The sequence below is a fragment of the Gracilinanus agilis genome, chromosome 3 (genome assembly GCF_016433145.1).
Source record: "Gracilinanus agilis isolate LMUSP501 chromosome 3, AgileGrace, whole genome shotgun sequence".
In the NCBI taxonomy this organism is placed as follows: domain Eukaryota; kingdom Metazoa; phylum Chordata; class Mammalia; order Didelphimorphia; family Didelphidae; genus Gracilinanus; species Gracilinanus agilis.
In genome coordinates, this window is record NC_058132.1 from 505,125,913 (window position 1) to 505,152,723 (window position 26,811).

The 26,811-nt window shown below is 38.0% G+C and overlaps 1 protein-coding gene across 2 annotated transcripts in view; it reads left to right on the top strand.

The window, feature by feature from the left end:
• GRTP1 (growth hormone regulated TBC protein 1) overlaps window positions 1-20,385 on the top strand; it is an 83,227-nt gene extending 62,842 nt beyond the window's left edge. The window contains exons 6-9 of one of the 2 annotated variants that reach the window (XR_006505828.1): window positions 4,976-5,148; window positions 5,271-5,456; window positions 5,711-5,822; window positions 19,975-20,059. Coding sequence is in view for 1 of the 2 variants with exons in the window: in XM_044670507.1 (XP_044526442.1) it covers window positions 4,976-5,148; window positions 5,271-5,456; window positions 19,975-20,064 (449 nt within the window). In the remaining variant the exon portion in view is untranslated. Of the gene's footprint in view, window positions 1-4,975; window positions 5,149-5,270; window positions 5,457-5,710; window positions 5,823-19,974 lie in introns of both variants that reach the window. The other variant, XM_044670507.1, reaches the window with a different exon arrangement.
• Window positions 20,386-26,811: the final 6,426 nt, after the last annotated feature.

A 26,811-nucleotide genomic window follows, 5' to 3' on the forward strand; every position in this document is an offset into this window, starting at 1 on the left:
GGGGGGGGGTGGCATCAAAAGTACTGACTCAATACAGACATCATGAATAAGGGCAACTTCTCAAGCCCCCTATGAATGGGAGAGAAGGACTTCCAACCATCAGAAGCTGTTCTTGCACAAGGATTCTTTCCCAGAGAAAGATATGACTTTTGAGATTGAGTTCCCCTTTCTTCCAGAGCTGACCTTCATTCTCTTGGTCCAGCTCTCTTTAATGACTTTCATTCTGCAATTTTGATGTACACCTCTCAAAACGACAGCAGGTGCATTTCTAGGACATGTTCCTTTCTATCTTTCCAGTCTTTTCTCCTTATTCTGTGATCCAGAGACACTAGCCTCCTTGCAATTCTTGGGCAAGACACCTCTCCCAAAGACAGCCATTTTCCTGATGGCTATTCTCCATTCCTAGGTTGCGCTCTTCCTTCTTACCTCCATCTCTTGGCTTCCTACAAATCTTTATTTTATTTTTAAAAATCACTTTAATTAATTAAATTATTTATTTTCAGCAAACCAGCAGTTGATAATTATATTAATATTTAATTTACTATCTGAATATTTGATGAATATTTGGAGTATATTATATAGAACATAGATAAATATTTAAATTAATATTAATAACTTATTATTTAAAGATTATTTTTCAAGCAATTGCCTTCCATCTTGGAATCAATACTAAGTATAAGCTCCAAGGCAGAAGAGTGGTGAAGGCTAGGCAATGGGAGTTAAGTGACTTGCTCAGAATCATTCAGCTGGAAAGTATCTGAGGCCAGATTTGAACCTAGTACTTCCCATTCCTACAAGTTTTAGCTAGAAGCCATTCCTGATCTCCTTTAAGGGTGTGTCTTCCCTCCCTTTATTATTACCTTTACTTTATCTTATCTCTTGTTATTACACAGTTGTTTGCATGTAGTCTTCTAAGCTCCTTGATGGCAGAGATTAATTTTTTGTTTGGTTTTGTGTCTTTTGCTTTTCTTCGTATACCCAGAATTTGGGATTTTGCCATTGGGACATTTTGAAGAATTAAAGGAGCCATTTGTTCTCCCTTCTCCATAGTCCTTAGTTAGCTTGCATGTCTAGGAAAAGTCCCTTGCTAAAGCCAGAGCATCAGTGAAGAGCCACTTCCTTTCTCTTCACCATAACCTTGTTATGATTAAAATTGTCTTTACTGATTTTTTGGGTAAGGATATGTTTATTGTGATTGTATCAGTTTATTGGTTAGGCCAGCATCACAATGGATAAAGTGGCATATAGGTCAGTGGCCTTCTTGAATGACCAGAGACTCCAATCTTGGGTTGGGTAACTCAATAAATAGAATTTTAGGTGCTCATTATTTAGCCCATCCCTTGAATATTCCATGACATATCTAATTGGTGAATTCCTAATTAAGAGGTTGTCTATCAAACTATCCAACTAGCCCCATTCCCTTGTGATGGGGAACACTTCCACAGGAAAAGAATCCTTGTCCTTGTCATTTATTAACCAAATTCTGTCCAAAGGAAATGCATTCTTTGGAATTTCTAAGGACAAAGAAAATGCCAAAAACAGTTGGCAGGTCGAAATCTCTGACCCAGATTCCAGACACAGAAATATACAGTAATTCTCCCTAATATATATGACTATATAATTATGTATTATATATAATATAATCAATGTATTACATTAACTGAAGCAATACTATATTAATATTATTCAAATATAATTGTTTTATATAGCTTATTATACTAATACAGTAACATTAATTTACATAACTTATAATTATATAATATTAGTTAAAGTAATGTGTACTATATAATCTTATATATAAGAATTCCTCATAGGAATTGAGGCCTTTCTACTCAGGGCCCTGATATAAGATTTAATATAGTACATGAAAAATAAATTCTCAGAGCCTATAGCCTATTCCTGAACCTGGAGAATCCCAGCCAAGGGGCCTCTTGAACTTTCTAGTTCCTTCCTGAGAACTGGCTTGGAGCCCATGGTTATCTCATACCTTCTCTCAAGCCAATTCCTTGTTCCAGTCGACTCATAAGCTTTTATGAGGCATTTATTTTGTGTTGATCACTGTGCTAAGCAATGGGGATGCTAAAAAAGGCAAAAAATAGCTCCTGCCACCAAGAAACTTACAATCTAATGGTGGAGGGAGGGAAATGAGGGAGAGAGAGTGAGAGAGAGAGGGAGAAGGAGAGGGAGAGATGGATAAATAGATAGATGGATAGATAGGTAGAGAGGAAGATAGATATAAATTAATAATACTTAAAAGAGTAGTAGGAGAGTAGAGGTAGTAGAAGGGACACTGCTGGTAAAGATGGAGGGGAATGGGATTGCTTGTGCAAATAGAAGGACTAGCCTTGACAAGGAACAGGTCCACTTTTTCATTCAGACAGGAGACAGCAGCAGAAAACATCGGTGTGATGTGAGAGGAGAAGGAGAGGATGAAAGAGTTCTTGGCAAATGGCCTCGGTTTTTTTCACTGAAATATAAGGCAAGGTTCTCGGCTGAGAGGGAAGCTGTGGGATGGTTTGAGAAGGGTCAAAAAGGTTTGGGAAAGGCCCAGTGGTAAGTGGAGTAATAAATCATTTAGAGAGGTACAAAAGAATTGTCTTGCCTCGATGAGGGCTCAATTGAGATTATATCATTTAAAAACTATCTAGTGTGTTGAGGTAGAAAGAAAACTGGACATCAAATCAGTTGGTTTGATAGTCCCAAGTCCCACCTCTAGCATATACTTGCTGCAGTGTCCCCACTCAAAATGTTTTGTTTCCTCATCTGTAAAATGGCGGTGTCTTCTTGGATACTCTCCAGTCCAGGATTTTTTTTTTTCTTTAAAATAGTCCTCTCTCTCGTTCTTCTCCTACCTAACTGTGCCTTCTCTCTTTCCTTTGCTGGATGATCATCCTTAACATACACCCAGACTCTGGGTATCTTTTCTACCCCCTTTCTTAATGACCTCCTCAGATTACATGGGGTTAGTTATCATTTCTTTTCTTTTATTTTTTTTTAACCTTTACCTACCTTCCATTTTAGAATCAGCACTGTATATTATTAGTTCCAAGCCAGAAGAGAGATAAGGGCTAGTCATTTAGGGTTACTTACATAGCCTCAGTTTCCTCAACTACAAAATAGGGATAATAATAGCACTACCTATTACCTATATGAGATAAAATTACTTAGCACAATGTCTGGTACATAGTAGGTTCTATATAAATGCTTACAACCCTTCCATCTCTATTCTTTCTCCCCCTGAACACACCCCAATGGAATTCTTTATACCTTTTTGATGCTAGGAATTGTGTACTAGTAACTTTAACACTTGGCTCTCTGGAATATGCATAGGACAAAAGTTTTGAGTTTAATCTTCATTATTAACATTTTTCTCCATCACTTTCTTAAGTCTAGATAGTCAACAGAATGATAAGTCAAACCCTGATTTGTAGTTTTTGCTTATTTCCAGGGTGCGATTGCATACACTCAAGAATTTAATAATCGATTCTCAATAGCCAGAGCTTCCTTGCTGGGAATCTTTTCTTTCTTGTCTTTGAAAAATAGAATGCTATTTCTTCAGAAGGTCGAAATTCATCCTCTTTGGGAAAGATAATCTGTTTGTTTCTCCAGTATTGAAGCATTTCTACTCTTCTGTTGTGTTTTTCTACTCACCACTTGGTAGGAATTTAAAAAATAAAACAACAAAAAATATATGGGAGGGGAAAGCTAGGTGGCTAGGAAAGCCAAGCCCAGAGATGGGAGGTCCTAGAGTCAACACTTTGGAATCTTTTGATTTCCTGTTTTCTTTCTAATTTATTTCTTTCACCCTCTCTAGAAATTCTCCATCTTCTCTATTAACCCAAAAGATAGAGAGATGTTCTAAAACACTTTTGCTTTCTCATCTAGTCGGGAAGAGATCACCTTTCAAGGTAGCCTGTGTAACCAGTGACCACCTTAGGCAGGAACACAAGCAAAGCACAAATCCTTCAGATCAGTCACTGAAGTCATTTCCTTAGTATCTACCTCCTGAATTTCAAGTTGAGTTGCAGTGTTTTGGGGGCTCCCCCTGGAAGCTCCCTCTGAAAACTGCCCTAGTAAATTGTCTGCTTGCTCTGGTGAAAGCAATTTGCTGATTCCCCCACATTTACAGCTAGAATGAATTGCCCATTGTTCAGAAAATTCATGCATGTTTCCAGCCCTCCTGTTAAGAAGAAAGAAAACAGCAGCTGCAGCTAGTAGGTATCAGATAAACAGGACCGGGCAGTGGGTGAATGGCTGAGAGCAGGCTTTCTTTTAAAGCACCCTTGCTCCCCACAGCGGTCATTTCAAGAAGTAGTTATTGAAGTTTTTATTTGGCTTCAAGCCCAAGAGATAGTTAGATTTTGGTGGAGTGACAAAAGAGTCCTCCATGTGTTTCTTCCTTTAATTTTATCTTCTTCATTTTGATTGTGTGCCTCACGGTGCTAGTTTTGTTTTAAAAAGTTGAATGAACAAGAGGGAACGAGTTAAAGTTAGCAGAGGAAAATGGCAGCCATGGTGAGCCCAAAGGGCACTGGACACCAAGTCTGGGTTTTAATCCCAGCTCTGCCAAGATCAAGCTACTTAAAAGTTTCCAAGCTTTAGCTTTCTCATCTGTGAAAGAGAGAGAGTTGTATGAACTGGTTTTGTAAGTTGCCTTTCAACTCTCTAATCCTGTGATTTTTATGATAAAGTTGATAGGCTTTTTAAAAAGAATACATGTCAGTATTTCCTGGCTGTGTGACCCTGGGCAAGTCACTTAACCCCTCTCACCTACTCCTTACCATTCTCCCTACCATTCTTGGAACTAATACATAGTAGTGATTCTAAGATGGAAGGCAAGGGTTTAAAAAAGAATATATGAGATATTGTTTCATTATTACACATTATTTATTTATTTTTATGGTTTTATGGGAAATTTTTTATTATTTATTATTAAAATTATTATTTTCCTGTCTCTATGTGTTCTCCATAAAAGATTACTATAGTCCTGCAATGATGGGTCTGAAAACAGATCAGGAAGTTCTCGGTGAGCTTGTGAAGATGAAGATTCCGGCTGTGGCAAATTTAATGGATCGTCATAATGTCATGTGGACCTTAGTAGTCTCCCGTTGGTTTATCTGTTTATTTATTGATATACTCCCAGTGGAGGTAAGGACTCCAATGTATTTCTCTATGACATTCCCTTAGCCCTTTTTAAATCTTCAAATGTGTACTTAAATCTTTTGGCATGCAGTTAAGTAGTCTGCTTTTCCCATTTTGTTTTTCTACAGACGGTACTCCGAATTTGGGATTGTTTATTCTATGAGGGTTCGAAAATCATCTTTCGTGTGGCCTTAACATTAATTAAGCAACACCAAGCCTCTATTTTGGAAGCCACTAACTTCCCAGACATATGTGAACAATTTAAGCAGGTCACAAAAGGGACATTTGTCACAGAATGTCATACATTCATGCAGGTAAGCTTTTTAGTTTGTTTCATGCTTGACCTAAAAGGAGAAGTGGCTGTGGTGGAATATCCTTTGCCAGAATTTTGACCAGAAATGGGTTTGCTACAGTTCACGGGTCAAATCCAGCCCACCTGCCTGTTTTTATTTGGCCCACACGTGAAGCATGGGGTTGATATATTCAAAAGTTTGCTGACCCCTCAGCTACTAAAAATTATATTTTAACTTACTCTACCCTTGTATTTATCCATGTTTTATGTATTCAGGGATCACCCACTGTCTAAATGATGAGAAATGTAGACTTTCGCTTCTCCTCATTCTGTTGCTTGGCTGATTTACCGCTCATCAGCATGGCCTCGAGGGCTTTCGATAAAACTGGTGACGTATATGAAGATCTTCTCATAATATTGTTATCATATAATTATATTATATTATATGATTGCATTATAAAGACAAACAGCAACTCTGAGTAACCCAATTACCAGCCTTCATTTTGGAGGACCTGTGATGAAATAGGCTACCCATGTTCTCAAAGTCAGCGTAGAAATAAATGAGACAAACTATTTTTTTTTATAGGGGCAATACAAGAATTTGTTTTGCTCGACCATGTATATTTGTTATTTTAAATTAAGGGTTAATAGTTTGGGGGGCTCTTGTTTATTTATTTATTGGCTTTTTGTTTTATTTTTGCTTCTACTTGTAATTTATTAAGAATTTTTTTATTTTTGGAATATTTTTTCCATGGTTACATCATTCATGTTCTCTCCCTCCCCCTTCGCAGAGCTGACAAGCAATTCCGCTGGATTATACATATATTGCTCAAAACCTATTTTCATATTATTTATATTTGTGATAGATCTTTTAAAACCACAATCTGGGGGTTCATTTTTTTTTCATTTCTTGATATTTTATTATTTTAGAAAAATGTTCCATGGTTACATGATTCTTGTTTTTACTTCCCCCTCACCCCCCTTTAACCCCCCCCCCCAAACTTTTTTTAAATAGAAAGGAGAAGGGAGAGACAGGGATTTTTCTGCACTGCTGTTTCAGAGCTAGTACTTGGGGTTTGGACAGGCCAGGTTCTCCTGGTTCGCACTCTGGTTGTGACTCAGGAAGGGCCCCCTGACCCCTTGTGACCTAAAGTAGTCCTGCCCCTCTGGCCTTCTTTTCCCTCCATGCCCTTGAACTCTGACCCGGAAGTAGTCCTGCCTTCAGGCCTAGCAGAAGAGGCCCTGCGGCCTTTTGTCACTTTACTATTTTGGCTTGAGAGCTTCTGAACTGCTTCTGTCTCTACTTCCTAGTCCTACGGCTGGCGTCCGCCACCATCTCCAGCCCGGACTTCGCTCTCTCTGACCCGCCCTGACCTCTTGTTGGTCCTGTGGCCCCGGAATTCGATTTGAGGCATTATTTTAACCTTGTTTGGAGGGGAATGCTGGGAGAGCTCAGGCCGAGGGCCTTCTCTACTCCGCCATCTTGGCTCCCTTCCCAGGGTGGATTCAGACCGTTTCTTCATACCTGCTTCATGGAAAAAGTAGGAAGGCTTTTTACCTTTTTGTAAATTTTGTAAATTTACCTTAATGTAAAGGATGGAGACAGAGGGAAGGGAAGGGATACTACAGAAAGCTAAAATGAAAGCCTATTTATTTTATTGTATCTCTCAAAAGTCTCGGGGAGCCCAGAAGGGATGGAAATTGAAATTGTTGACTGGACTTCAGTGGACTTAATTTTTGCCCTATTTCTTATGGAAAATGGAGAGTTTACAGGATTGCGAAGTATACCATTATAGATCCAGTACAGTCACTTCAGAGACCAAATCAATAAGATCAAAAGGAGGGAGGGCGATGGGAGAAAGAGTGGAGCCGCTGACACCGGGACTGGAAACTCTGCCTAGGGACCCGGTGTCATGGAAATCTTCCTGGCCTCATTCTTTGGAGTAATCCAACCCTATTCAGGACGCTTTTGTCTCAGGGAAGATTGGATTCCTTGTTGAAGGAAAGAAAAAGTCTTAGTGGCTTCTTAAAGGTGTGTTTAAGAGAGAGACAAATACGAGGATAGTTCCAGGATGCAGGATTTCTTGGGTATAAGTGCAAGAGGCAATCTTTCAGAAGTGCTATTGCCATTTAAAAGATATCTCCCGATGCTAAAGGGATGAGCAAAAGAGAAGACAGATATTACTCTTGTAGGATGTGGAGACGGGAGTGGTCCTTAAAGTGAGAGGCAAACCTTAACACGCTGTCAGCTGCGAGGTCTATTAAAGGACTATTTAGAGTAAGTTAGTGCTGGTTCCAAGTCCTCTTAGGGGGCTTACATAAGTGTTCTCAGGTTAATTTTGGCTTCCAGATGGCTGACAAAAATTTTGTAACTTCACAAAAGAGAAAATTATGATGACACACACCAGTTTGCATTGGGGGTTGAGAAAACTGTGAAGACCCTCTGGAAGTTTCCGTTCCTGCCATTTCAGAGTGACAGTGCAGTACTGTGAGTGAAAGCTAATGCCACCAGTCTTTTTAGTTGGCTTTCATCCTACTAGGCTTCTTTCTCTGGCAAGAAAAACTAAAGCTGTGAATTCATTCAGTCATTCTGAAAAACAATATGGAATTATACTAAGAAAGTGAATGTTTCTACCTTTTGACCAAGAGATCTTACTCCTTAGCTTATTCCTCAAGGAGGTTAAAGATAAAAAGAAAAGTCTTAAATGCACAAAAATATTTATTGTAGCTTTTTTGGTAGTAGCAAGTGACTAGAAACATTATATTGCCATCAGTTGAGAAATGACAAAATAATTTGAGGTACATGGATGTAGTAGAATAGTGAATACAGAGAAACATGGGAAGGCTTTATATGAACTGATGCAAAGTGAAATAAGCAAGAGTCTAGAAATCCTTCTTCCACTGAATGAATAAATAAGCACTTACTACAAAGGTACATAATTTTGTTGTGCCCTTTTCCTTACCATTAAGGCAACTCACTATCCCACTATAACTTGGTAGGTGACTTGAATTTAGGTAAGCTAGTTTTTAAGCTACAGACATAATCAGGCCATCATCCATGAGCCCCTGCTCAAAGTTTTTCCAGTTTGGTTAGGTTAGAGTTTAGGTTCTGACTGTGTAGCCTTTAGAACCCAGGGTCATCTGCATGCCATAATGAGAAATCTGGGGATGAAAATAGTGCAAGAAATATAACACAAGAGGCAGCTGGGTGGCTCAGTGGATTGAGAGCCAGACCTAGAGTCAGGAGGGCCTAGGTTCAAATCTGACTTCAGATACTTCCTAGCTGTGTGACCCTGGGCAAGTCACTTAACCCCCATTGTTGAGCCCTTACCATTCTTCTTTCTTGGAACCAATATACAGTACTGATTCTAAGATTCAAGATAAGGGGAAAGAAAGAAAGAGAAAAAGACAGAGAGAGACAGAGAGCGAGGGAAGGAAGGGAGGAAGGAAGGAAAAGATTCAATGCCAAAGGTAAAGAAAAATATATACATGCCTAAATTTTGAAATATTGGTTCATTTCAAGAACACATTTATAATTTCATTAATTTGCCAACAATTATTGGTTAAAATTTAAATCATAGATGGTGTAGATATGGTAAAGTCATAATTCTTCATCCTTAACAGAATTGTCTTTCAACAAACATAAGGTCCAAAAGAAACTGAACAAGACATTAAGGAACTTCCCAAGGAAAAAATCCCCAGGGCCAGATGGATTCACAAATGAATTCTATCAAACATTTAAAGAACTAATCCCAATACTATATAAATCATTTGATAAAATAAGCAAAGAAGGAATCTTGCCAAATTCTTTTTATGATACAAATAAGTACTGTTTCCAAAGCCAGGCAGACCAAAAACAGAGAAAGAAAACTACAGACCAATCTCCTTAATGAACATAGATACAAACACAGAGTCCTCCATTTTCCCTTCTCTTTTGGAAATCTTTCAGGAAGAAGAAAACCATGGGGACACTTGAATAACTTAACACAGATGTGTTGGAGGAAAACAGAAAATAAGACTACTCTTTTAAGACCTAAGTCTTTTTCAGAGATGCTGATACAAAAAGGAGGTGCAAAGCCCAATGTCTAGAGGAGGCAAGTGGGACAGATGTACCCTGAGTGAATCATTATATGGGAAGGAAGAGTTCCCTAGGCTACTTAAAGAAACCATGTGTACAAAGAGTGGGCTGTAGAACCTGAAGGCTAAGGGAAAAAAAGAGATAAGAATAGAAAAGAAAAGCCAGAAAATTTCAAAAGGCTAGGGGCAATCTCACATGGAAGCATGAAAGAGATTTCAGAATGTGATCTTCATTCCATGGACCAGTTAATCAAGAGCTGGTTGCCTAATGAGAAAACAAAAGAATAAATACTATTTGCTAGAAGAAAATTCCACTGAAGACAGCAAAGGAATTAAGTGAACCTTATAAGACCTATGTGACCTACCAGGAACTACAAGGGAACTGGAAGAGAGCTGTTGGCAAAAGACCCACATGGGAATTTGGAGAGAACAGACAAAAGGACTTTGGAAGAGAGAATGACTTATGTAAGAGCAAAGTCTGGTCTTTTTGAATTGGGGCTCCTGCCAGGGACAGAACTGTACATCATGGAGACTGTACCGGTTTTTGGAAGGATAGGTCCAGTTGACTCTTGTCTAGTGGCTTGAGTAAAAGTCTTTTCTACATGCTTCACTGATGATAATTATTCTGTGTTGAAAGGTTTGTTAACTTGGGTGCTTGTAAGAGAAGCTGGAGGCTCCCCTAGGTGGATTGCCAGAGATAGAAGTTTACAGGTTCCACTGTTATCAGGGCAACAGGTCGAGAAATAGATAGTTCCAAAATTTATATGAGCCCTTCATGTTAGGAGGAAGCCTCTGATACTAGTGTTGCCTAGACTTATAATTATATGGAGTCATATGCAATATTTTTCCATCTATAAATTATAATTAAGGGCTTCAATACTTTTTATTATTCCTATAAGAGTAGTATGAAGAGAGAACTCAGAATGAACTGTGGCCAATAAAGAATGATGACTGAAAAAGATATTGTTGTTTTAAACTATATTGGGGAAAAGAAGAGAATCAAAGAAGGGCTGAGATTGCTCAGAGTGGTTAATGGACCATTACACTGTTAGTCAGCAAGAATTTATTAAGAGCTCATTCTTGCCCCATTGCTAGAGATACAGAGAAAAGCAAAATACAACTTCTGCTTTTAAGCTCCCCGTCTAATGTGGCATCAAACAGACAAGCAACTACATCTAGGCAAAATATATATGGGATAGGAAGCAGTACAGCTAAGCTCCCTTCCATGAAACTCCTTCAAAACAGATCTAGAAAATACACCAGACGGAATCCTGATGGGGAAATCCAGAGAAAAATCACAGGCAGACAGAAAGATCTGCAGACACTGGGGAAGTGGGTCTGGGAAAGTGGGAAGCATGTCAGAGCCAGGGAGAGGCTGTGTGCCAGAGCAAGAAGAGGTCCCAGACCCACATTGGGGCGCTAGGACAGGACAGATGCTCAGCTGGTATCTTTGGTATCTACTACCCAGTTCTCAAGTCACAGAGCCACGTGGATGGAGGAGAGAAGCTGGGCAGGAGGCTGAGGGGGAGGGATCCTCATAGAGGGGCATTCTGGGTAGTGCCACTGTGTGCCTCAGACCCCAGCAGCAGAGAGGAGTGTCAATTCTAGCAGTTAGCCTTGCCTCGCCTGCAAAAATAATAGTCAAAGCAGGAATTCCAGATCAAAGAGAAACATATAATTCTGTCTCTCCAAACCAATAGAGATTTCCATCTGGCTGATAGGAGCTGAGACCAGCTGTAGTCTACTGTCACTAAGATTTGAAATACAGGTCAGGAACTTGCAGAGCTCAGACCAGGGGGATAGCAATCAAATTTTGCCCTCAATTAGACCATTTGGGGAGTACTGAAAGCTTGTAGATCCCCAGCTTGTCACAAAGATCCTAGAATAACACAATATTCAATACACTAAGAAAGTCACAACAGGACCAGCCTAGATATTGCCTCCAGGTGTGCAGCAGAAAGTACTGATATAACCTATGTCTGACTATTTATTGCTTGGGGAAGGAAGGAGGAAGGAAGAGAACCTGAATCCCAAAGTATCAGAAAACAATTGTCAAAAATTGTTTCTACATGTAATTGAAAATAAAATAAAATCCAGCTTTTAAAAAGTACAGCAGACCAGTTTGGCTGACATAAAGGAAAAAAAATTTTTTTTAATCCACCATAAATAGCTATTATGATGGCAAGAAACTCAAAATATAAACCAGAAGAAAATAACTCCAAAACCTCCACAAGCAATGCCTCAGAAGAAAACACAACTTAAGCACAAATTCAACTAGAATTCCTGGAAGTGATGAAGCAAGAATTAAAAAAAAAATTTTAAGATTTTATAAATGCTTAAGGGAAAAAATGAAAAAGAAATGAGAGCTATGAAAGAAAGAATTGGAAAGAGAATGAACAGCTTGGCAAAATATATAAAAACCTTACCCAAGCAACAAATTCCAAGAAAATTAGAATGGATCAAATATAAATTCCACAAAGCAATAAGAAATATAAAAACAAAGTCAATAGAGTGAAAAAATAAAATGAAATGTAAAGTATCTCATTGCAAAAACAATTGATCTGGAAAAGAGATAAAGGAGAACAAATTAAGAATCGATAGACTACAAAAATAGAGCCTAAACATCCTATTTCAAGAACTCTTAAAGAAAATTGGGTCTCAGAATAGGAGGGCAAAGTAGAAAATGAAAGAATCCACTGTTCACCTCCTGAGAGAAACTGAAATGAAATTGAATGAAGATCTCCCAAGAACATCATAACCAAAATCTAGAATTTCTAGATCAAAGAAAAATTACTACAAGCAGCCAGAAAGAAAGAATTCAAATATCATGGACACACAGGATCACACTAGATTTAGTAGCCATGACAACTATAAAGGACTAGAAAACTTGGAATACAGTATGTAGCCTTACAGCCAAGAATAATGAAGTTTAGTAAAACAGTATAATGCTGGAGGTGAGGGGTGGTGGTGGAACAACCTTCAGTGAAATAGAAAACTTAGAAGACTTCCAAGCATTCCTGGTAAAAAGATCAGAGCTACACAGAAACTCTGTAGTTCAAACACAGGAATTAAGAGAATCATTAAAAAAGCTGAACGTGAATAAATAATGATAAAGGACTAAGGATCAATTTCTTTCGTTCTAATATGGAGGAATAATACAAACATGGGAACCTGCTAAATCCTGCAATTAGAGTCATTAGAGGGAATCTAAATAGAGTTGGCCTAGGAATTTTATTTTGATCATCTGAAAGATGTTTTTATTTTGTCTTGATAATCTTAAAAGAATAAAGAGGAGAATTGAAAACACTGGGAAGAGGAAAAAGGGAAAGGAAGCATAGGGAAAATTATCTTACATAATCAAGGTGCTCAGGTGGACATCTATACCAACAATGAGGAGGTGGTGAGAGGAGCAGCCAGCATTAAGAATTCACACACACAGTTGGGTATAGAAATATATTTCATGCAGTGGGGGAAATGGAATAGAAAGGGAAGAAAGGAGAAGATAAATTAGAGGAAGGGTAGATTAAGGGAGGGGTTAGTCCTAAACAAAACAAATTCTAAGGATATACCAAAAAATTGATAGCTCTTTTTGAGGTAGCAAGGAATTGGGATCTGAGGGGCTGTCCATTAGTTGAAGAATAAATGAATAAGTCATGGTCTAGAAATGTGATGGAATGTTACTGTGCTATAGGAAAGGATAAATGAGATGGCTTCAGAGAAACCTGGGAAGACTTGCATAAACTGATACAGTTAAGGGAGGACAATTTATACAATGACAATATATCAAAAATAATTTTGAAAGAATTAGAAATTCTTACCAGCATAACAACCATCTGACTCCAGAGAACAAATGGTAAAGTATGTTATCTACTTCCTGATAGAGAGGTGAAAGATTGAGTACCTCATAGAACAGGCTGGTGGTTGTTTTTTTGTGTGTATGTTTTTTTTTAGTATGGCCAATGTGGAAATTTTTGATTGATTATACATGTTTGTTAACAGTTTTTCTTTTGTTCTCAATTGGGAGGGTTAGGGAGGAACCTGGATTTTTTTTGCTATTTGAAAAAAATAAATGTATTATATATTACATTTATTTGCAATAAATTATAAATAAATTAAAATTTTATATATGATAGGTTGAGAATAGTCTCATATTAGAGAGAATAGAGAGAAGGCACTAAGATTAAAAAGGACTAGAGGGGGTAGCTGGGTGGCTCATTGGATTGAGAGCCAGGCCTGGGTTCAAATTTAACCTCAGACACTTCCTGCTTCTGTGCCCCTGAGCAAGTCACTTGACCCCCATAGCCCAGCCCTTACTGCTCTTCTGCCTTGGAACCAATACATAGTATTGATTCTAAGACAAAAGGTAAGGGTTTTTATAAAACAAAAGAACTCGAAGAGGCTTCATTCAGAAAGTGAAACTTCATCTGTGAAGGAGGAAAGAAAATTCTTGCTATAGAACATTTGCATTTGGGGGGAAATCACACTTTTTTTTTTTTGGTATACATAGTATGTAAAGGGAACCCCTTCCTCCCAGGGTCCTGAACTTTCTGCTTGTCTGAGCCAGTCCATTAGCGTGGCTTTGATTGGTTCCTTATAGACCAGCGCACAAGGAAAGGAAGTGACTTGGAGAAAGAGGGCTATAAAAAATGAGGCCATAGAGGAGATGGGTGAGGCTGGGGGCCTTTCTGCGATTCAGTGTTGATGGCTCCGGTGGAAGTGGGCTGGTAAGATTAGGGTGATAGGCTAGGAAATATTTTTTTTTTTATCTCCTTCCCTCCTTATTTCTATCTTAGGCTATATTTACATTAAAATTAAATTAAAAGCTACCATCATCCTCGTGACTTAAAGGTTAATTATTTTATAAACGGCAACCATAACAATCTTTTTTTTTAAACTAATATTTCAAAACCAGTTTCTTTTTTTTTTTTTTAAACCCTTGTACTTCAGTGTATTGTCTCATAGGTGGAAGATTGGTAAGGGTGGGCAATGGGGGTCAAGTGACTTGCCCAGGGTCACACAGCTGGGAAGTGGCTGAGGCCGCAGTTTCTAAATATTACACTTGGCATAATATCAATTTTCAGTATTACAATGGGGGGGGGGAGTATGTATCCCTCCCTCCCCTCCAAATAACCACCTATTTTTGTGTATGTATTTTCCATGAATTTGGAAAGTGATTATAGTAAACACTTTGATACAAAACCAAAATGACTTATTCATAGCATAATCATGAAGTTGTCTAGTAAAAATATATGCGCTCTCTCTCCCCACTCTTGCCCCTCAGCTGGGCACTCTGGGGCTTCTCACCCCCACCAAAAACAAACCAAACAAAAACAAAACTTAAAGTGGAAATGAAAGCAGAAGAGACCACAGCCCAGGGATAGATCTCCCAAAACCACAGAGACCTGGAGCACTTCACAGTTGACTGGATAACTGAAACTATAGAAAGTGAAACCACAGATAAGGGGGTTCTAATTTAGGGCATATCTAAAGAGTGAAGCTCTTGAAAGAATAGGGGGAAAGATAATGAGTTCAGTTTTAGACATATTCAGTTTAAGACGTCTCTGGGACATCCAGTTCGAGCTATCCAGTAAGCAGTTCGAGATGTACGAGTGGAGGTCAGGAAAGAGGTGGGAAAAAAGAGCCGAGAGTCACCTGCATAGAGATGATCATTTCCATGGGAGCTGATGAGACCAGAAAAAATGGAGTAGAGACTTAGAGGAGGAGGACCAGGACAGAGACTCTGAGGGTAACCTGGATGAAGACCAGCAAAGGAGGTTAAGAAGGTAGGAGAACTAGGAGAGATCCGTGTCACAAAAACCTGGAAGATGGAAGCAGTATCAGGAGGAGGATTCTCAGTAGTGTCAAAGGATGTCAAGAAAAGAGCCAAGTGGGGCAGCTCGGGGGTTCAGTGGATCCAGGAGGTCCTGGGTTCAGACATGGCATCAGATATTTCCTAGCATTTAACCCCATCACCTAGTCTTGATTCTAAGACAAGGTAGGGGTTTGAAAAAGAGAAGAGCTAAGAAGGCTGAGGATGGGACAAAAGGTCATGAGACTGACAAGAAAGAGATCATCCCTCACTTTGGAGAGAGCAGCTTCGGGGGCTAGAGAGAAGGAAAGGTTGTTCAGTGCTTATTTTATTCTCTTTACTCTGCCAACGATAATGATCTTTAGCCTGGAAAGAGCAGAACAAAATGGCTACCAGTAAGGTGATACTCAGGATAAATAAGGAGCACCAAGCTGTTTTTGATAAGTCCGTGCCATTTGACCCATTTGGATTGTAATGAGAAGCGGACCAAGGATCCAGGAATGAGGAGGTGGTCATACCCATTGTAGTTGTGCGACTACAATTACCGGTTCAGTTCTGGGAACCATATTTTAAGATGGATACATTTTTTTTTTTTAAACCTTTACCTTCTGTCTTGGAGTTAATGCAGTGTATTGGCTCCAAGTCAGAAGAGTGGTAAGGGTGGGCAATGGGGGTCAAGTGACTTGCCCAGGGTCACACAGCTGGGAAGTGGCTGAGGCCAGATTTGAACCTAGGACCTCCTGTCTCTAGGCCTGGCTCTCAATCCACTGAGCTACCCAGCTGCACCCAAGATGGATACATCTTAAAGGAGGAGCTAAAGTAGGTCATCCAAAATGATGAAGAACCTTAAGTTAATTTTATATGAGGATCAACTGGGGATATTTAGGTTGAGAGAGTGAAGATGGAGGCAGGACATAATAGCTATCTTCACGTATTTGAAGGACTGTCATGGGGAAGAGGGTTTTATATTTGTCTTGCTTGTTCTCAAAGGACAGAATTAGGAGCCATAGGCAAAAGTTACAAAGAAGCAAATTCAGGTTTTATTTTAAAAAATAATAGCTTAGTCATTATGAGCCATCTACAAGTAGAATGGGATGCCTTGGGAAGAAATGAGCTGCCCCTCATTGAAAGTCTTCAATTATGGACTGGATGGGGGCAGCTGGGTGGCTCTGTGGATAGAGAGCTAGACCTAGAGATGGGAGATCCTGGGTTCAAACTCAGACACTTCCTAACTGTGTGATCCTGGGAAAGTCACTTAACCCCAATTGCCTAGCTCTTACCGTTTTCTTCTTTCTTGGAATGGATACTCAATATCAATTCTAAGACAGATGATAAGGGTTTAAAAAAAAAAAAAAAAAAAAGACAGGCTGGACGACCACTTGGGAATAGTCTTTTGGGATGTGGACTGGAGCAGGTAGCCATTGAAGTCCCTTCCATCTCTGAAATGGTGTGATTTTGAATTTCACTGCATTGCACAAACCCGGCACTTAGTAAACACACAATATCTATCTAGATCTATGTTACCATCTAATCTCCCATCTATCACCTGTCTGTCCTATTTCCTCCATCCACCCCCCTCTTTCTCCCACATCTATACTTTTCCCCTTCTGATTTATTCTTCATCTAATCTTTTTCATCACTGGCATGAGCATTATTTGGTTCTTGTTATGCATAGCTTGTAGTTTTAAAAATCTGAAGAACAGGTTTGGTGAAAAACAATGCCCCTTCTGTGTTTTTATACATAGGGGTTTGATTGTGCCATGGAGCACATAGCACAGCACCCCACTTTTTGTTGGCTCTTTCAATTTCATCATTGCTCTAACTTTTTATGCCCTTAAAAGAGAAATGTCATTTGCCCCCCTTTCCTTTCATTTTTGTATTTCTTTCGGGATTGTTTCTGTTTTCATCTTGTCTTCTGTCTCTAATAGATCACTTTTCCTTGGTGAGGCAAACTAGGTGATAGGGTGGTGGTTAGAGTGCTGGGCTTGGGGGTCAAGAAGACCTGAGTTTGAATCTTGACCAAGTCATTCAACTTAACTTCTAAGCCTTTAGTTCCCCTTCTCTAAAATGGGGATATATATAACATCTACGGTACAAATTTGTTGTGAGAACCAGTGCTCTGCAACTTTTAAAGTACTATATGAATGCTAGTGGTGATAACAATGATTATTTCTTGAAATATGGAATTTCAGCCTTTTGGGGGGGTTGTCATGATTTTGAGATTCTTAGATTATTTCCAGGTCAGTTGTTTTTGATAGTATGTCATTTCTATTTTTTTTTTTCAATCTTTGGGGGTTTTGTTTTCTCACAAAATTCCTGCTTTCTTGCAGAAGAAAAACATATGACTTATCACGTGATTCTGTGGGTGTATGATTGGAGGTCTTTGGTTTTAAAAGATTACTCTATTACAAATGTGAATAATACGGAAATAGGTTTTGAGCAATAATACATGTATAACCCAGTGGAATTGTTTTGTCAGCTTTGGGAGTGGGGAGAGAAGAGGGGAGGGAAAGAATATGAATCATGGAACCATGGGAAAATATTCTAAATCAATCAATAAATTTAATTTAAAAAATAAAAATAAATAAAAATGTCATTCTAGTTTTTAGGGAGGCCAGTTCTTGGGTAAAAATGACCACTTTCTTTTCTAAATTATTAATTCTATTTGTCATTCTTTCTTGCCTTCTTATTTCATTTAATATTACCTTTTGTATCTCTAACTCTAACTTCATTTCTACCAGAGTCTCTAATAGTCCCTGGGACCAGAACATTGTTTTCTCTGAGGCTCTCTTGGACAATTTGGAGCTACTCTCTCCCTCCCATTTTTACTTCTCAGGCTTCTCTCAATTCAAAATATTTCTTCATTGTGGAATCATTTTCTTTTGTTTGTTCATATCTTCTGCCTCTGTGGATGGAGGCATTATGCTATTATATCTGCTCCCTCCCATAGATTTCCCAGCCATCTTCTCAATCATACCACCTACACTCTGGCCACCAATTTATTTTCCATATCCCGTACTCAAGTCTCTGAGTCCCTACAGATCTGAGAGCTGAATTTTGATCTTATCTTGCTAGGAACCAGTTTTGTTCATTTCCTGGCTGTCTCCTCTCTGCACCACTGTAGACATATCCTGTTCTTCCCCCTAGTAAGTGCTTTAGAAATGCTTTATCACTCTGCTCTTGCCTGTTGTGGGCTAGCCCTGCTTGATGGTACTTAGCTACGCCTGGGACCAGCCTAGGCGAGAATTCCTGAGTTTGGGGTTCAGTCTCTAGCATCCTTAACTTAGTTTTTTGCTTTGGCCCCTTCTCCGTCTCCTCTTTGCATCATCCTAAACTCATAATTGGTTCTGTCTTTTGCTGTGACCCTGAAAGGCTCCAATCAAAATCTCCGATTACTCTGATAGTGAGTCTCCAGCAAGACCCTCAGATGTTTTGCTTTTTCATTGCTGCCCTCTTGCTGCAGACACAAAGGGTGAAGGCTTCCTGGCCTTAGTCCTGACCTGGCTGCGTGAGCGCGCTAGCAGTCTTTCTTTTTTTTTAAGCCCCTAACTTCTGTCTTAGAATCAATACTGTCTATTAGTTCTAAGGGAGAAGACAATGGAGATTGAGTGACTTGCCCAGGGTCACACAGTTAGAACATTTCTGAGGCCACATTTGAACTCAGATCTCCTATCTCCATCCACTGAACCACCTAGCTGCCCCCTCTTTTTGTGGGGTTCTGGGCAGGACATTGAAATGGAGCCATTTCTCTTTTGTTCTCTTTATTATTACTTCTGGTTCATTTTTAGAGCTTTCATGGGGGATGTTTGTGGTGGATTTCTGCTCCTCTAGGTCCAACATGCTGCCATCTTCCCACAATATCAAGTCAACAAGATAAAAGTATTTTTTCTACTTTTTATTTTCTACTTTTGTGCTACTACTAATGCATTAGATCTGAAGAGTTAATTAATTCCTCCAATAAACACTTTAAGTACTTCTATGTGCTATGCAGGTATAAAGTTGGTGAGAGTTAAAAAATTGTTTTGTTTTTTTATTTTTATTTAAAAATTTTTTCCATGGTTACATGGTTCATCTTTTTTCTCCCTCCTCTCATTCCTCTCCCCCTCCAGGCATTGATAAACAATTCCACTGGGTTATACATATGTATATTATAACTCAAATTCATTTCCATATTATTCATTTTATTATAATTTTTAAATACATTGTTTATTTTTAAACGAAATAGTCTTTTCCCTCAAGAAGCTGACTATCTATTTGGGAGGAGGAATTCTAATGGAAGCAAAGGAGAAAAGCTGTAGGAAATCAAGAAAAAACCATAGATTCTTTTGTCTTCATTAAATGAATTATAAGTACATGGTCTTATGCCCAGGTTTTCATTTCATTTAAAAGCCATTAAAAGGCCTGTTCATTGGAACCACTTAGTCTATTTTGATTACCCATTTATTTCAACTTAGCAAACAGGCATAAGAACAGAGAGGGAGTTTTATGATCTTGCCGGTGTGGTACAAGGATTCCCTCTATCAGAGTCACTGATAATGTCAACCTACTCAAGCCTTCTCATTGTTTTTCACTCTTCCTTTTCCATAAATCCCCCACTTAGTAATGCTGGTAAGTTAAGAACCTGCAAACCATTTTCTCATTTTCTCTGTTCCAGAAAATATTTACAGAACCTGGAAGTTTGTCAATGGCCACCATCACCAAACTTCGAAAGAGTTGTAGAGCCAAGCTACTTGCTCAGGGATAAACCAACCATCTCTTCCACTCCACATTCCTCCTGCACTGGCACTGGCTGAGAGAACTGTCTCTTCCACGGTGGACATGACCAAGTTTTCACTGCTTTTCTCCTATGTGTGGGTATAAATCCTCACACTGTCTCACTGAATTTTGATAATCTGATTTTTAAAAAAGTGATTCAAAATCATGCCATTGTTTTCACTTCGAATGTGAGCTACACATTGATTTCAGAAGAGAAATATTTTTATCTGGGGCATTAATAATAATGTAAAATTAAATTATCTGTACATGTTGCATAAGTATTTGTACCTAAATAAAGTATGTCAACCCATATAGTTCTTTCTTTGACTGAGCACAACCAAAGATTTTGATTCAGGAGGCCAGCAAAGTGGCTCAGTGGATGGAGAGTCAGATCCCAGAAGGTCCCAGGTTCCAAGCTAAGAGTTGGGAATGGGAGTTAAGTGACTTGCCCAGGATCACAGAACCACTAAGTATCCGAAACCAAATATGAATCCAAGATCTCCCATCTCCAGGACTGGCTCTCTAACCATAGAGCCACCCTAGCTGCCCCATGGTAGCCTTGCCATCCTTTTTTGATGGTGGATATGGTGGGTAGACAGCTGCGGTGATGACCTCTGAGGAATAAACCATGAACTACAAGTATGGCCGAACAGTTTGGTTAGTTGCTCAGATCCCTGCCTTCACCCTACCTCTTAAAAGATAAAAGTTAACCCTCTAGTACAGATTCCCAAAGTGGGCACCACCGCCTAGACCACTGTTGTAGTAGGTTAGAAGCCTCCAAGGTATAGCTGAGGAGTGGAGCATCGTTGACCATTCTTTCCAAGACTGGCTGCTTCACTCAGAACAATGCACCTGACCAACAAGTTACCAGCATACACTTTGCTCTCCCATCTGCCTTCAGCTGCCACCCTTCAGTAACCTCTGCTCCTTAGAGGACAATTAGTCTACATCCTTGTTGGTAGCATCTCGTGGTCCTATCAACCCTTTCCCTAAAGTCCATTTCTTGACTCAGTGTTCCTTAACCTACCTCAGCCTGTGCCCCCTCCTACTTGGGGACTTCAGTGTTCACACTGATGTGACTCTAAACTCTCTAGCCTTCTACCCTGGTTCCCAAACTGCCACAGCTCCTAGAAACCTAGTTTAGCTTTCTACCAAAAGTGATCAGAACTGGATCTCCCCATTACCCAAACTCTTCTACCTCCATAATCTTGAACTCTTAAAATTCCCCTCTCTAATCATAATTGCTTAGTCTTCCATCTCTACCTCTGCCTTTTTTTTTTAAAGCAATAAAGTATTTTTTAATGAAAGTATGTACAATGGCATTTTTAGATATAGTATTATTATACACTTAATAGACTAGACCAGTGATGGGCAAACTATGGTCTGCAGGCCAGATGTGGCCCCCCCGAAATGTTCTATCTGGCTGTGTGACATTATTCCTAATCTGATGAATACAATGAGTAGGATACAATACAATGAAACTTTGAAAGAGTTGCCTTAGAAACAGACCGACATGAGCATTTCCTTTCCTTTGGCCCCCTCTTTAAAAAGTTTGCCCATCACTGGACTACACCATAGGGTAAATGTAACTTATATGCACTGGGAAACCAAAAAATTCATATGGCCTGCTTTATTGTGATATTCAATTTATTGTAGTGGTCTGCAGCTGAACCTACAATGTCTCTGAAGTGTTCCTGTACTCCCTTATTCATCTTCTCCTTAACTCAAGCCTCTTAATATTCCACTCTAAAGCTTCAATTAAGTTCTCTGGAATGCTTGCTCCATGAGCAACAAACTAGCTTTTATTCTCTCTCACTCCACTCCCTTCCTTTCTTTCCACCCTTACCTTGTCTTAAAATCAATATGAAGTATCAGTTCTGAGACAGAAGAGTGGTATGGGCTAGGCAATGGCACTTAAAAGTCACTTCCCCAGGTCACCCCACTACAAAGTGTCTGAAGTCAAATTTGAACCCAGGACCTCCTATCTTTAGGCCTGGTTCTCAATCTACTTTCCTTTCATTTTCTTGCATTCACTGCAACCAATGTCCCTCCTGATAACACAGCTTCCTCGGCCACCCTTTCCAGTTCTGGTTGCAAAACTTAAACCAATACCTCCCAATTCACACTGGTTGTGTTGACTCTGCCTTGCTTCTAACCAATTCTTTATTCTCACACCAAGAGACTCGTGTCACCTCCATCCTTACCTGCTTTTCTAAGCCTTACTTTCCTCTATCAGGTATGACCACATCACTGTTAACCTGTCATATCCCTTGTCCCGTTTTATTGTTCACACCAACCAGCATGGAATAACTCTCCTATCTGCCTTCTTAGAACCTGCTAAGTTGCTGAATGCTACATAGGAAAAGGCATCCAAAGGTATCCATCACACATTCATGTGACCTTATCTCAGATTAGCCCTCTCATTAATATAGCATTTTTTAAATTCTCCCTTGATTGTCATAGCTATGCAGTTGCCTGAAAATTTTCTCCTGAAGCTCTCAGTACCATATTCTTATCCCTCAATAGATTAGAACACTTCCTATTTTGCCAATAAAATATGAACTCACATAATTTCCTATTCCACACTTCACTATTTTATTAGCCTTCTTAAAATTAAAAAAGAATAAGTTGAACCAAAAATAAAAAAGTGAAGGAAATGAGTGAAATTTTAGAAGAATTAGACTTAACAGATCTCTGGAGAAAACGAATGGGAATAGACAGGAATATACCTTCTTTTCAGCAGTACATGGCACTTACATGAAAAGTTACCATATAGTATTAGGGCATAAAAGCTTCACAACCAAATGCAGAAATAATCAATGCACCCTTTTCAGATATAATCAATATATATATAGCATGTCTATCTGTGTGTGTGTGTATACACACACACACACACACAGCATATAATCAACAAAGGTCCATGGAAAGACAAAGCAAAGATTAACTGGAATCTTAATTCTAAAAAAGAGATAAGTCAAAGAATGAATTACAAAAACACTCAATTTCATTAAAGAGAATGCCAATAAGGAGACAACATCAAAATTTATGAATACAGCCAAAGCAATACTTAGGGGAAAATTTACATCTCTAAGCATAAAATGGAGAAAAAGTGGATAAACAAATTGGATCTGCAACTAAGAATAAATTAAAAATCCTCACTTAGGACATGATTGGGGGTGTGGACTCGAAACTACCACACCAATGCAACTACCAACAATTTGGAAATTGGTCTTGATCAAGGACACATGACAAAACTAGTGGAAATGCGCATCGGCCATGGGTAGGGTGGGCGCGGGGGGGGGGTTGAAGGGGAAAGGAGGAGCATGAATCATGTAACCATGTTAAAAATGAATATTAATAAATGTTAAAAAAAATTAAAAAAAAATCCTCACTTAAATACTGAATTGGAAATCCTAAAAATCAAAGGATAAATTGATAAAATTGAAAGTAATGGAACCATTAAACTAATAAATAAGAGTGGTAGTTGGTTTTATGAAAAAAAAAAAAAAGAAAAGAAAGCATTGATTTATTTGATTAAAAAAGGAAAGAAGGAAATCGATTACCAGCATCAAAAATGAAAAGGGTGAATTCACCACCAATGAAGAGGAAATTAAAGCAATCATCAGGAGCTATTTTGCCCAAATTATATGCCAATAAATCTGACAATTTAGGCAAAATGGATCAACATATAAAAAAATATAAATTGTTCAGATTAACTAAAAAAAAAATCAAATACTTAAATATTCCCATCTCAGAAAAAATAAATTGAATGAGCCTTCAATGAACTGCCTAGGAAAAAATCCCCAGAGACAAGGATTTAGAAGTATTTAAAAAACAATCCCAATACTATATAAACTATTTGGAAAAATAGCAAAGGAGTTCTACCAAATTCTTTTTATGATACTATATATGGTGCTAATACCTAAACCAGAAAGAACAAAAATAAAGAAAATTATAGGCAAATTTCATTAATATAGATGCAAAAAATTTTAAATAATACCAACAAGGAGGCTACAGCAATATATCACAAGGATCATTCACTATGACCAGGTGGAATTTATACCAGGAATGCAGGGCTGGTTAAATATTAGGAAAACTATCAGCATAACTGGCCATATCAATAACCAAACTAACAGAAATCACATGATTATTTCACTAGCTGCAGAAAAAGCCTTTGATAAAATACAACACCCATTTCCTATTGAAAACACTAGAAAGTATAGGAATAAATGGGCCATTCCTTAAAATGTTTAGCAGTATCTACCTAAAACCATCAGCAAGTATGTCTACAATAGGGATAAGTTAGAAGCCTTTCTAATAAGCTCAGGAATAAAAGCAGGGATGCCCATTATCACTATTATTATTTAATATTGTACTAGAAATGCTAGCTTTAGCAATTAGAACAAGAAATTGAAGGAATGAAAGTAGTCAGTGAGGGAACTAAACACTAAAAAACTAGTTGAAATAATATTAGCAAAGTTGCAGGATACAAAATAAACCCACATAAATCATCGGCATTTCTATATATCACCAACAAAGTTCAGCAGTAAGAGATAAAGTCTATATGAAATAATTCTAGAAAAAATAAAATACCTGGGAATCTACAAACCCAGTGATTATGTGAATTCAATTTCAAAACACTTCTCACACAAATAAAGTCAGAACTAAACAATTGGAAAAATATTTGCTCATGGATAGGAATATATTAAAAATGATTAAATCTACCTAAATTACCTATTCAGTGCTATACTAATCAAACTACCAAAAATTATTTTACAGAACTAGAAAGTAATAAAATTCATCTGGAAGAACAGTAGATCAAGAATATCAAGATAATTGTTGTAAAAAAAATATGAAGGAAGGTGGCCTACCAGCACCAGATCTCAAACTTTACTATAAAGCAGTATTCATCAAAACAGTCTGGTACTGCCTAAGAAATAGAATTGTAGATCAATGGAACAGATTGGATACACAATATTCAGGGGTAAATGGCTGGCAATCTATTATTTAGTAAACTCAAAGACTCCAGCTTTTGGGATTAAAAACTTACTATTTGACAAAAACTTTTTTTTGGACAGAAAACAGGAAAACAGATGGCAGAAACTAGACATAAACCAATACTTCTCACCCAATATAAATAATAATAATAAGGTCAAAATGGGTATGTGAGTCAGACATAATGATGCCAAAGCTAAATTAGGGGACAAGAGAATTGTTTACCTGTCAGATCTATGGAGAAAGGAAGGATTTATGATCAAATAGATTAAAAAAAAAACATTTCAAGAGGTGAAATGAATAATTTTGATTATACTAAATTTAACGATTTTGTGCAAACAAAATCAATGTGACCCAGATTAGAAAGGAAACAACAAACTGGGGAAAAAGTTTGATAGCAAATTTTTCTTATGAAAGTCTAATTTCTCAAATATAAAGAGAACTAAGTCAATTTATAAGACTATAAGTCATTTCCTAATTAACAAATGATTAAGGAATATGAACAAGCAATTTTTAGATAAAATCAAAGCTATTAATCATATGAAAAATGTTCTAAATCCTTCTTGATTAGAGAAATGCAAATTAAAACAACTCTGAGGTACCACCTCACACCTATCAGTTTGGCCAATATGGTAGTTAAGGAAAGTGATAAATGTTGAAGGGGATGTGGCAAAATTGGGATACTAATGTATTGCTGGTGGAGTTGTGAACTGATCAAATCATTTTGGTGGCAATTTGGAATTATGCCCAAATCCTTTGATCTGTAATACCAATAATGGGGCTGTATACCAGAGAGATCTTAAAAAAGGGAAAAGAACCTACTTGTACAAAAATATTTTTAGCAGCTCTTTTTGTGGTGACAAAGAATTGAAAATTGAGAGGATGTCCATCCATTGGGGAATGGCTAAACAAATTGTATAGGACAGTGATGGAATACTATTGTACTATAGGAAATGAGCTGGGTGATTAAAAAAAAAAAAAAGCTGGAAAGATCTGCTTCAATTGATCCAGAGTGAAATAAACAGAACCAGGATAAGACTTTACAATAATAGCAATATTGTGGCATGACCAAGTGTGATAGACTTAACTACTCTCAGTAATACAATGATCTAGGATAATTCTGAAGGACTTTTGACAAAGAATGTTCATCTCCAGAGTCAGAATGCAGATCAAACATTTGAGTTTTTACATTAGGTTATCTGTATTTTTATTTGGGGGTTTTGCTTTTATAGGAATATTCTCTTATAGCAGTGATCATTATGGAAGTGTTTTGCATGAGGGAGTCAGAGGGAGAAGGCAGACAATTTAGATCTTATAATTTCAGAAAATGTATGTTGAAACTATAAAATTTTAAAAAAATTAAAAACCTACTTGAATGATCTAGCATGTGCTCTATTCTTTGCTCCAGTTTAAGGAAGAGGTGCCCAAGGCAAATCCCTCTACTTGTTTGATTCTATCCCTTTTCCCTCAGGATCTTGCCCCACTCAACAATTTCTTCCTCTTTTTCAATTGCCATCAGTTGGTTTCTTTCCCAATAGACTCTTAAGTTCCTCGAGGCCAGGGAGAGATTTTTTTTTTCCATCTGTAGTACTTACTTAGCACCAAGCATGTACATGCTAGTCATCTAAAATATTGGTTGAATTGCCCACAAATAGGCTAATGTATATATATATATATATATATATATATGTATATATATACATATATATATATATTTTTTAAATTTTTATTTTGAATATTT